Below are 11,979 nucleotides of genomic sequence, written 5' to 3'. Positions count from 1 at the left end.
ACTATAAAAAGCACATTAAAACATTTTCTCATTTTAGTTACAAAAATGGGTCACCTAAAGGGCTTCTCATTGCATTCATAGAAGGATTTGAACAGTGGATGTTTAACAGGTAATGTATTTTTCTCTCTCTTTAAAAAAAAATAAATCCCCACCCAAAATATATAAACTTAATTGTTTAACCAAGGTATATACAGGGCATAGCATCCTTGCATTTTAAAGGTTATCAAGAAAGTTTGAGGTATACAACCGAAATAAAAAAAGCCTGTCGGAAAACAAAACAGAAAAAAAAAAACGACAAATAGAATTAAATAAAGGAAGATGAATGCCATGGTCGCTTCCTACGAGCACAGGATCACAACATTAGTGGGAGATGTTGCCGTACGCGTGCTGGTGTGATACTTCCGGTAGTTTCGCCTATGGTCACAAGGGCGTAACAGCAAATATCCTCAAGCTTTGGACTGTCAATATATACAAAGGGCATACAGTCTAATTTAGCAATGGGGAATTGTTTGAATGCTCTCTTTATTTCCTTCGTGACAGGTACACACAGTTATGTGTTGAACAATAACAAATACCTTGAGAAATTTATTTGATTGTGTGATGTCTTAAACTTACACTGTAAATCTTTGAGCCAACATTGAAATTAAAGAGCCAGAAGCAGAATCTGATACACATGCAAGTTTTGAAAGTGGATTCAGAAATAACAGTATTGTACAAAATAATAATTACAGTTTTTTTTTATAATTATCAAAATACACCTTCTTTCTTAGCACCTCTTTATACTTTTGTGTGTTTTGAACAAGCACCATTGTAGTCATTTTCATACAGCACCGGGAGATCCAGAGAGGAGGTCCGTGTCCCCTCGTGTCGCCTGACCCCCTCTCTTGATTACCTCCGATTCACCCTCCTCTGCCACGCGTTCTGATGTCCTTCACCTTTTCTCCGTAACGTGGTTAAGTCATGTGGTTCGAGCCCTACAAGGGCAACAAGTATTTTCCTGGGTTTACACGTACATACATGGAAAGACATGTTTGCTACACCATCTCTTATTCAAAACTTGCATGTGGCATAGAAAAGGGTGGGGGGCTAGAAATGGGGTTTGGTGGTACCCGAAACGTCTCAACTTGACTTTCTTTGCTGACCCCATCAAGTCCTTTTTTTCCCTCTTTTTTTCATTTTTGTTTAGCCAAGGAAGCAGACGGGCCCAACTTCAAACCCAAACTTCTGGTTAGGGTCCCCAAAGTCAGTAAACATGACATCGACGATCGGAACCTGATCGATTTTGGGAGTATTAATCTCCATCACAGTCTTTCCGTAGCCCTTCCTCGTCTGCAACAAGAGAAACACAGAGGGAGAAGGCAAGCAGTCAGAACAGCACATCCAAGAAAAAAATACACACACTGGTACATTTCTTACTGTCTTTATGTCAGTCCTTTCCATAACAGAAGCTTTCAAATCACAGCTCTACACTGCACCTTGATGCAAAACTAATGTGATTTCATTGAATGAATCACACTTCTGATGAGACACTTACGAATATTCAGCTTATATTTGAAATACCACAGGGGCTAATGGGTCCGATCTTGCTTGATATTTTGTGGAAAACAATCTCTAAATGCATTAAATCTTTTCTTAAAATCTCCCAATATTGAGGTTAACTCATCCAAAAAATCAAACCTGAAAGAAACCTAACAGCAGAAAGTGTACACAGTAACAAACTCATTCACTTTGAATAATGCTGGTAACATTCCGAGCTCATCCCTCCCTGCACTCCTAGACAAACAGGATCTCGTACGGTTCTTACCGCGCATCCGTCTGAGATGGCCTTGATGTAAGGGTTGTTGTCGTAGGACATCTCCTCGTCGTTGGCGCCCAGGAAGCGCAGCCCCTTGTCGTAGCTGCCGCTGGTGTCGTCGTGCCACGCCACAGACTGGTGGCAGCTGTAGGTGAAGTTTTGCCTGGCCGAGGCCGTCAGTAGTCTGAGGAAGGTCATCTGCACCATGTTGATTGAGTTTCCGTCAGCGTCAACATAGGAAAGCTGAAAGAGAGACAGAGAGTTAATATATGATGCAAACATCCACATTAGAGAAATAAAATAAACTGTAAGAGAAACATGTCAAATAAGGAGTGAGACTGAAATATAATAATAAAGTGCTTTTGCAAGGCAACACCAGTCGCTTTGTCACGGTTACTTAAAACATCACTAAATGAACTGTCACCACATCCATCCTCTGTGCTCACAATTCATCTGCTGACGTTTGATTCAAGCATCTTGTCAACCTCCACACAGCAGAGCAGCACGAGGAGACACTGCCACATGAGGGACTTACTCTAAAGAATTAATTATTCTTAGTAATTAGTTATTTCATTCTATCATGGCCAACGTTATCTCATTACTACCTTCAATTTAGAGTCTTCTTTAGAAGGCTAATGCACAATGAAGAGGACAGGACATACTGGCGTGTGAGAGTTTAATCAGAAAACCTGGGGGACAAACCGTTAAAGCTTGTGATGCACAACTATGTGGGAGTGTTAGAGTGCAGCTGGTTCTGACATTTTCTCTTCAAACCCAACCAAGTCCGAGAGACAACTAACCAGGCTTGAACCGAACCCAGTCTTCTTTCCGATTACAGGCACGTGTAGCGCTAAACAACAAGTAGATTTAGATGTTCAGAGAGCCCAGCCAATGCTACCGAAGCTGAATATCATTTCAACATCTTTGTCCGGACCCTTCCCAGACCGTCTGGACTTGTCGGGGGTTGTGTGTCGGGTATGCCCTCTGTAGTTTGTGTATGTACACTTATACTTTGCAGAAGTTTGACAACTTGATTCTCAGTTGAATAAATCTCGACTTTCCCACCCTGTTCACTTCCCCTACAACGTTTGAAACTGGATAACCAAGGTCTCTACATCTCTGATGACCCTGATATTGACATCAACTTAATGTGAACCTTGTGTGAGCATGTGCATTGAAAGCATCCTCAGTTCAGAGAATGGTGAGGAGGGTGGTACTGTTTATCCCACAAAGCGGTATGACGTCCTGTGTATTCTCTGAACATCAACGTGACAACTGTCTGATGGAGCGCGACGAAAGTGCGTCTTTCATTCCCGACAGAAAGAAGCAGCAGCAGATGTTTGCAGAGAAACTGTTCAAGGGCAGAGTGAGGGCTGACTGCTGGAACGCTGAACTGCTGAGGTATTCTGCTCCAATCCTCTGCAATGTTTTATTTAATGCTTTGTTCTTTATATGGAACGCTCTAAGAATTGTAATGTGCCTGCAATGACTGAAAATGGGGCAGTGGTTCAAAAGGAGGTGGATTATTTAACTAAAAACCAATCATGCACTGAAACTCTCTCGGTTCTGGCTCTGCCTAAAATGAATGAGTGAACACCATCAGAACCATTAGGTGGCTCTTTATGGCGAGCGACTTTGTGTCATTCCCCCACAATTTCATGGGTGGTGCTGCCATTTGATTCTATTAGAATCTGTTTGGCCTCATGCAGAGTCCCTGTACAGGTACATGGGAGGGAGAAGGAAACATACGTGTTGGGGGTTTGGGGGTTCAATCCATTTACTAGACCTCTGAGTGAAGGAGAAGGAAGGAGGTGTATGAGAGAGGGAAGAAAAAAAGACGACTTACTATTTTTCCACGCTTAAATTCACTGAACCACGACCCAGGAAGTTCTTTGGGCCATGAAGATATTCTGACCTGTAGAAACAAACATACAATTTTTTATGAATAATGCACCAAACATGATTAATACTTGTTTGTTTTTTTAGCAGCCTCAAGGGAACAATAGAGATTTGCCTTTTGGTCGTTTTTTGTGTTGCAACAGAGAAAATATCAAATGTCTACAAACTCAACCCTGAATCTTAACACGATGGCCCAAACATTTGGTGAGAAATCCTAATTAGAAAGCGGCAGTTATGAATCTGGTGTTTGCAAATCCAGTGTCACTTACTCCATTGGACTTCTTATCTGGGTAGATGCAGCTTTCCCCCCCGGCAGTGAAGTTACAGTAGACTTTGAAGGAATCCCCCGAGCAGCCTTGGTTTGGATCAATCCAGTATTCGCCTGAGGAAGAACCAAGAAACGCTCAAACACGCTGTTCTACTGATGTCACAGAAAATGGCTTAGAGCTTCATGTCAAAGAGAAGTGTGTTGGGTTCCTTGATCAGGGGTGGATTTTTCTGCTTAAAAATAATTTACCATTCATTTTCCTGGCTGACATGCTGAGTGATAAAGTGTTGTTATTATACCCGAAACAGGTTCTAATTTATGAGCAACGAATTTGTTGTTGCTTTTTCCCTCCAAAGCAAACCAATCCATAGTTCTGTAACAGTCATCTTTGTCCTCCTGAACAGCTTAATTGCTCCACTTTGCCTGTTGCAGTACTGAGCACCCAGAAGTTATATAAAACTATGCATTAAACTTGAAGTGTCACAGTTGGCAGATATTAACTTAAATGGACACAAGGATCTGTGCTTGTCACCAAAAGCTCTTGAATGTCGCTGTCTCTCCCAGCAGACATCTTAGTCGTAATCTTTCACACCTATTTTTTTATCCTGATATGGTTGTAATCTTTTTGGTCTTTTATGACTTTTATGATAATTTTCCTGCTGTATTCTCACATGGGCTCACTCAGACTTTTTACAGACATTTTACCAGGGGGCTGGCAGTTAAAGTCCAGAGCGTACAACTAGTTCTTTTGCGTTCTCTTATCCAGCCCCTCCGGAAAATGTCTGGACTTGTGTATGTTTGATCTAGCCCCTCCTAACTAAAAACTCTCCTGTTTTGATTCCACTTACCATCAGGGAACTCTGGGTGGCACAGCTGCAGATCTTTGCACGTTCTGGCGGGGTTGTTTTGCGTGCCCATGGGGTACTTCATGCGTTCAATGTCCTGTTTGAGGTTGTTGAGTGAGCCGAAGATGTCCTCCATGCCCTCGCCGTAGTCCATGATGGTGCCTGCTGCGTCTGACTGCATGTCACTCGAGCGCTTTGACTTCTTTGGTGACCGGATGGGCAGCGGCTGAATCACCTCACCAGGTGGGCCCTACAGAGTGGGGATGCAAAGTCATATTTTAGATCCAATACAAGTCTTAAGAGAGGGGAAGTTTGTAAAGTGATACTATGACGAGTAATGAATACTCACAGGAGGACCAGGAGCACCAACTATACCAGTGTCTCCTTTTTGACCAGCAGGACCCTAGGTGAGACATGAATGGAAATATTATCCGGGCTGGATTTCACATCAACACGTATTATCACTGTGACAGTACACCTTCAAAAAGACAATGATTCTACTCACGGAGGAACCCTTGGATCCCTTGGGACCTTGAGGACCCTGCATTAGACAGGACAAAAGCACAGCAATTTAGCAAAGTCATTCTATCTGTGGTGTGGAATCTAAATGAGAGAGAGAATGAGTAAAAGGCTCACAGGCAGACCAGGGGGACCTGGGGGGCCGAGAGGACCGGCAGATCCACCGATACCCTGTTGTACAATGAGATAAAAGCTGGAGTCAAATAGCAATCAAAGAAACACAGGACACAAAAGATTATTATGATGCTTGAATAAAAAGAGAGATGATGGTTGGGGACAGATCAGATGCAAGAAGAATGGCATTTTAAATGATTTATTCAATGAGATAGAAAGAATATTATTTTAGCCATTAGGAAAAACTAAAAGCCCTGCACTAGTTTCCTTGAACTCAGCAGTTCACACTCTCATGGTTGGAATTAGTCGGAAAATAAAGCCAAACCAGAATTATCGCCTTGTGGTTGTTTGCATCGGCCGACAGGTCAAGATGCAGTTTACATTTACCTCTTCTCCAGATAAGATTATAGAGAAATATGAGCAGAAAAATAGATGGATGATACATTAAATAAGATTAAAATCAACGTCAAAAGCTGGGTCACACTTAGTCACAAGCTGTGATCTGGGAGTAACCAGCAGGGCTCCATTATCGAGAGGGCACACACCAGGTCGATAGATCTAAAAGGTATTTGGCAGCGAGACCGTTTAAGGCCTTAAAAGCCAGAAATTGAAATAAAACAAGGAAGGAGTGTATGTAGAGAAGACGAATGATGGTGTGGTCATGGCTTTTTGTCCTTACAATAAGATGAGTGTTCTGTATTAGTCATTGTCAAAAAAACTGCGTTGTGAGGTCACAGTCACCTTCACCTTTGACCACCAAAATGTCCTCAGTTCATCCTTGTATCAAATTTGTACTGAGATATCTTATTCACGTGAAACAAACAAACAAACAGAGGGACGGACCATCTGAAAACATAAATGGAGACATAACAACAGATTTCCTACCTTGAGGCCCTAAAACAGAAATGGTAAACTGCTTGATAAACTTTTTCGAGGCCGTTTTGTGCTCTGACAAAAAGCGACATTAGAGTTTCATTAGGGTTAATCCCAAAATACTCCATCGAGCCCATCACCTTAAATCATTGAGTAAGGGCAGGCTGAGGACACAGCAGGACAGATATTCAGTCATTCTGCAATGTTTATTTAAAAATGGATGAAGGCTGCCATCAGTGCTCAGAAGAGATGACGTTTAACCTTCTTTCAACACTGTTGAGTAGTAGCAGTAGTTGTTATAGAACTACTCACTGGACTACAGGGAATATTCAAAGAACAATGGTTGGACACCTGCCGATAGTGGACAACTAGAAATAAAGTTTATACAAATAAATAATACAAAAATAAATCAGTAAGGAAGTGAAGAGTTCAGAACAAGATACCTCAGAGGCATGAGTATAAGCTTCATCTGCATTAGAGCAAATTTGAATGAATAATCCAGTCTGCTAAAAGCTAGAACAAACAGAATGTTTGCTCTCTGTGAATATGCTGAGGGAGCAGATGTGCACTGCACTGCACGACTCAAATGCACTACATAGGCTTCATTCAACAGCAAATTACCATAGCAAGACTTGTGGCCACAGTAAAAGGGCAAAGGGGCTGAAAAGATGGCAAGAGGTGGAGGGTCAGCGTGGGAATGAAGTCATAAATCACTTACACCGTCGCCCTTGCCACCATGAGAACCTTGGGGTCCGGGCAAACCTCGGTCTCCTTTCTCTCCTTGCTCTCCGGGGGGTCCGATCAAACCGATCAAACCTGGGTGACCCTGCAGGATGAAAACAAATGTTAACACACAGAGAAGAAGCAAAGATTACAGCCTAGCCCTTTGTGCAGTCCAACTTTAAAGCCACTGCATACGAGTCTGACAAGGTCAGAGCTAAAAATGAAACGGGAAGCTATGAACGGTGACGTTTCATTACAATACAAATCCTCAGGCTTTATAATTGAAATGTCTGTTCAGCAAAAGAAAAAGTTAAACAAAAAGATTCCGAAGAAATGCAAACTGGACTTCGGTTTAGTAACTTTTTACTCTCACACATGCTATGATACACTCAGTCTGCCATCAGAAGCAGCTTGGGGTCATGTGTTTTTGGGCCCTGCAGCTCGTGGACAGGAGCTGTCAGGGATTGAACTCAAAACCCGCTCTACCTCCATGGCCACAGCCGCCTCAATTCACATCACAAGGATGATGACTTTGAAAAATGAAAGCTTCGACCATGCCCGGTGGCTTGACAGCATTAAAAACATCCAACATGGCGCCTGTATTGTGCGCTTTTAAACTGCTCTCTTTCAAGCCATCATGTCGGTGTGTGGGAGGTAATTTAGATAGAGTAATGTGTGCTGTCTATGAATGTCCTGTACAGTTATATTTCACCGGCAAATTCGACAGAGGCAGCTAAGAAAAGATCAGGCGGTTTATAGAGTTATATATCACAATTGTGCTTCATATCCAGTCCTGTTCAGAAAGTAATTCTGTTTCCTAAATGTTAACATAAGCCTGCATTGGTATTAACTCTGCTTGGTGATTCCAAAAGATGTGTTATGTAACAGAGGCTGTGTGCAATCGACAGCCGACTCAAGATGAGTGTCCAAATGTACCAGGTACAGTTCTCAGGTGTATCTTTCTGCCGATGTAGAAATTGGTTAAAGGAAACGGAAGAAAGTTTCTACACTCACCTTTTCACCCTTAGATCCGGGGTCACCTTTGAGACCAGGAAGACCAGGAGGACCCTGAACAACAACAACATCAGAGGTTAAAGTCAGTTTTTCAGAGAAAAGGCAGCAAGAGAAGTGTAAGGCAAAGACACATCAAAAGAAATAGGGAATAGAGATCGAGACAATAAAGATAAAGAAAAATAAAAGGGACAAGAGAGGAAGACAAAAAAAGAGTCAACATGAGATGGAACAGAAACAGAAAAGAAGAAACATATAAACACACATGAATGAACATTTCTAAGATAGTTTATTTGTCCAATAGCAACATTTTAAACTAAAGACTAGGAGAGGGAATCTGCTCCTAAAGAGAACAATTTGAGTTGGATAGATAAATACTCAGAGAGAGAGAGAGAGAGAGAGAGAGAGAGAGAGAGAGAGAGAGAGAGAGAGAGAGAGAGAGAGAGAGAGAGAGAGAGAGAGAGAGATTATGCATACTAACCATGGGACCAGGTGGGCCATCTTGTCCTGAGGAGCCGGGTAGTCCTTGTTCACCCTGTAAAGAGCCGTTCAGTTGTAGTGAGCATTATAGCCTGTTGTATTTTCTGCCGCTTCCCATTGATTTTCTGTGCTCAGCCCAATGATTAATAGCCCAAAGTGGGGAAAAAAGTGTGCTGGAATAAACAAGTGAAACTAAATTATAAGCCAAATGGGAGTATTGATTATTCCATGAAGTCCATCATCATGCCTTAGCAGGACTTTTCCAGTGGTTTCAGCCTGTGTGAGAGTGCAGCTGAATGTATATGTAGCATTTAAGAGGGAAAGATCAGACTTACAACAGGACCGGGGATTCCACGTAGACCCTCTGGACCGGGCTTTCCTGAAGGTCCCTGGGGCCCGACTGGTCCTGTTTTACCTGCTGGACCCTCTGAACCAGACTCGCCCTGTATGTGGATATACAAACGCCATGAGAGGATGACAAAGGCTAAACAATATCTGAGGAGTCCAATGGGGTTGAAATACAACTAATAAATCTGTAACTGTTGCAGTAGAATTTATCTTAATAGGAGTATTAACACGTTTGGATCGAAGATGCTGATATTTCACTGATATTTTGAGAAGCATCAAATTTATTTCAAAGTAGGAAACATCCGGTAATGGAAGACATTGAACACGACAACCCTGAAGTTATGAATTGTCTTTAACAAACACTTTGGTTTAATATGATTAAAAACTTTTAAACTTTAAAATAGATTCTGCACAGGCAACATTAAAACCTGCTGAAATTAATAATAATTTGTAATGTTCTGTAACGGTACAGAATTAAACATCAGTTCAAACTTGGGAAATCTGCAGCACTTTAGAGCCTCTTGGCAGCGCTGGATATTTTTATCAGAATTCAGCAGCGGGATGCTCTTAGCTTTAATTTATGCTGAGACAGTTCGCTGTATGCAGATCGGGTAAATGGGAACAGGCAAACAAGAGCCAAATGAGGGAAAGAGTTCCTGCTAATCCACAGTAGAAGTGTATGAAAAAAATCGGCATGGCCATAAGACAAACAGTGACAGTGCTGACCGGCAGTAATCTGAACTATGCCAATACTCACACAGAGAGCTCATGGAAAGATGATTGTCATGTTTGAGGTGCAACATGTTTACAGATCTAAATCCTTTAACATTAAGCAGATACTAACAGAACAACTACTATTTTGCCATAAAGCTGTTTATTATAATGTTAGGTTTTATGTCCTTATGCATGTCATAAGTGGTAAAGTAAAGATAAAAGAAAAGTAATTTTATATAATGTATGACTTATATAAAACATGAATTGGCTGATGCTAACTGATTTTACATGTGCATAAAGCAATATAAAAAATGCATAGATTTAGAAACATGAAGATTTGTGTAGAACGAGAGGGAATTGCGGGGAGAAAGTTTCCCTGGGCTCTCATTCCCACTGAAATAGAATTGCACAGTCACTCTGAAGACCCCAGGGCTCGACATAAAGAGCGTCAACTCCTTTGTGTCGGCCTTGAAATTAAGCCACACCACAATGCACGAAACAAATGAATCTTCATTTTACTCAAATAGGCTGCGTCCATAAATTTCCATCTCATCTAAGGAGGAAGTGAAATGACTTTTGAGTTTTTCGGTGCTTTTAATTAAAGAGGGGTAACAATGTGAGGGTGCGGGTGTTGGGGGCAGCAGAGGGAATCGCTGCCTTGAAATGTGCAGAGGATGAATTGATTTTGTTACCTTAGCGCCCTTCTCTCCTTGCCTGCCCTCTGAACCTCCAGCTCCCGGTGGTCCCTGAGGAAGAGACAGGACACTCCGTAAGTATTTCATCACATAGCAAATAAAACAAAACTGTACAGGTGAGTATTCATCTTTGACCTTTGTCACCAGGATGAAAATAAGCAGAGATCTATTCATAATAGATCTGCGTATACGCTGGTTGGTTTCATGAAAACGTGGAGTCGCTGCGGAGCTGCCAGGTCGTCTCCACAGCGTTTCAATTTACTTTAGTTTAAAGATTTCAGTTTGGACAGTTGTCTTGTCTGATAAATACATGGTGGGTGCTGTCTTTGAACAAGAAGGATAATCCATTGTCCTTGAGCGGGCATTACTTCACTTATGTCAAGATCTATATGAATGAGTTGGACAAGCCTTTGTCTGCCCGCGAAAACATACAACCACACACACACACACACACACACACACAGAGCCTTCATCAGTCACACGGAGCTGGCAGGCCATCTTTTCTCTCTGGTCAGGATCTTTCTGGCCTACAATGATTTCTTTCAACCCCATCTCCACCCATCCCTTTTTAAACTCGCTCTCCATCCAAACTCCACTTGTGATCCGCGGCCAGTGTGCTGCGGACTGAGAGCCCGTAGTCGGAGTGCACCTTCTGTCTTCGAGCTTTCATCTTCTGCTGATACGTGCCTCTTACTGGTGCTGAAAAGGCCGCCTCTTGATCAGCACAATTGAAGCACGATATACAGCAGCTAGTGTGGCAGGTGTTTTCTTCTTATCAAAGGGGGCTGATGAAGAGCAGTGGCGCCTTCGTAACAGAGTGAAAATTAGAGTGTGCAAGCTCTTTATTTATTTATTTTTTTCCAAGGCTGCCAGGCCATCTTTCTGTTGGCTCTGCAGCATCAACAGTATGAGACGCTGTTTATTATTGCTCTGAATTGCATTAAACTGCTCCCAGCTTCTCAGGAAAGATAAATAATGTACAAAAAAAACAAAGGTAAGACCTGAAGAAAAAAAATACATTATTATAGCTGAATGAGAGTAATAATCTTTTTCATATTTCTTTTATTCAAGAAGCAAGGTTGAATACATTACCAGTATCAAGGCATTTATCAAAACAGATGAAACTAAATCTGCTGCTACGCAAAAAATGTAATGGTTCAGAATCTGGACCTAGGCAGGAGAAAATTATGATAGGAGCTAAGTTCAATAAAATACTGAAAGGACTCACAAGCCAACTGATCATATATAATCCAAACTGTGAGATCATGTATTCAGGGAAGCAACCTGTGGCGGATCATAACAGACCCATTTATTTTCTAAGAGGGTTAAGAGCCATGTGTGATAAAATGGCCCTTTTCCTAACCATAATCCCGAGGCCATTTAGCTGGAACATATGCTGATACCATGCTAAATGCTCCGAATGCAAAGTTCCTCAGAAAATGAACAAACTCTGGATTCAGAAATGCAAGACATGTTTCCCTGTGCCGCCAAGTCTTCCTTTGAAACACAGCTGCTCACTTCATATTGTGACTTCTCTTTGAAATGCAGGAGAATGACTGGTCGTTCTCATGTGGACTGAGCTTTCACATCAGATTGAAGAAATGTTAATGTTTCATCTCAGATATGCATTAAAAAAGAGCAGCTGCTTTGATGTCTCAGTGTCTCTGTGTCTCAGTGATCATCAGCTGTACGGTG

General features: G+C 41.8%; 1 protein-coding gene across 3 annotated transcripts in view; it reads right to left on the bottom strand.

The window, feature by feature from the left end:
* Window positions 1–1,069: 1,069 nt before the first annotated feature.
* col11a1a (collagen, type XI, alpha 1a) overlaps window positions 1,070–11,979 on the bottom strand; it is a 73,005-nt gene continuing 62,095 nt past the window's right edge. For all 3 annotated transcript variants that reach the window (XM_061093884.1, XM_061093883.1, XM_061093882.1), the window contains exons 55-67: window positions 10,282–10,335; window positions 8,863–8,970; window positions 8,529–8,582; window positions 8,051–8,104; window positions 7,032–7,139; window positions 5,444–5,497; window positions 5,313–5,348; window positions 5,157–5,210; window positions 4,811–5,057; window positions 3,964–4,076; window positions 3,642–3,710; window positions 1,805–2,038; window positions 1,070–1,329 (exon numbers count right to left, since the gene is read on the bottom strand). In XM_061093884.1, the coding sequence (XP_060949867.1) occupies window positions 1,183–1,329; window positions 1,805–2,038; window positions 3,642–3,710; window positions 3,964–4,076; window positions 4,811–5,057; window positions 5,157–5,210; window positions 5,313–5,348; window positions 5,444–5,497; window positions 7,032–7,139; window positions 8,051–8,104; window positions 8,529–8,582; window positions 8,863–8,970; window positions 10,282–10,335 (1,332 nt within the window). In that variant the 3' untranslated portion in view covers window positions 1,070–1,182. The remainder of the gene's footprint in view (window positions 1,330–1,804; window positions 2,039–3,641; window positions 3,711–3,963; window positions 4,077–4,810; window positions 5,058–5,156; window positions 5,211–5,312; window positions 5,349–5,443; window positions 5,498–7,031; window positions 7,140–8,050; window positions 8,105–8,528; window positions 8,583–8,862; window positions 8,971–10,281; window positions 10,336–11,979) is intronic.

This window comes from Limanda limanda, chromosome 20 (genome assembly GCF_963576545.1).
Source record: "Limanda limanda chromosome 20, fLimLim1.1, whole genome shotgun sequence".
NCBI classification, from domain to species: Eukaryota; Metazoa; Chordata; class Actinopteri; order Pleuronectiformes; family Pleuronectidae; genus Limanda; species Limanda limanda.
The sequence above is the reverse complement of the archived record's forward strand: the minus strand, read 5'-3'. Positions and strand labels throughout refer to the sequence as shown.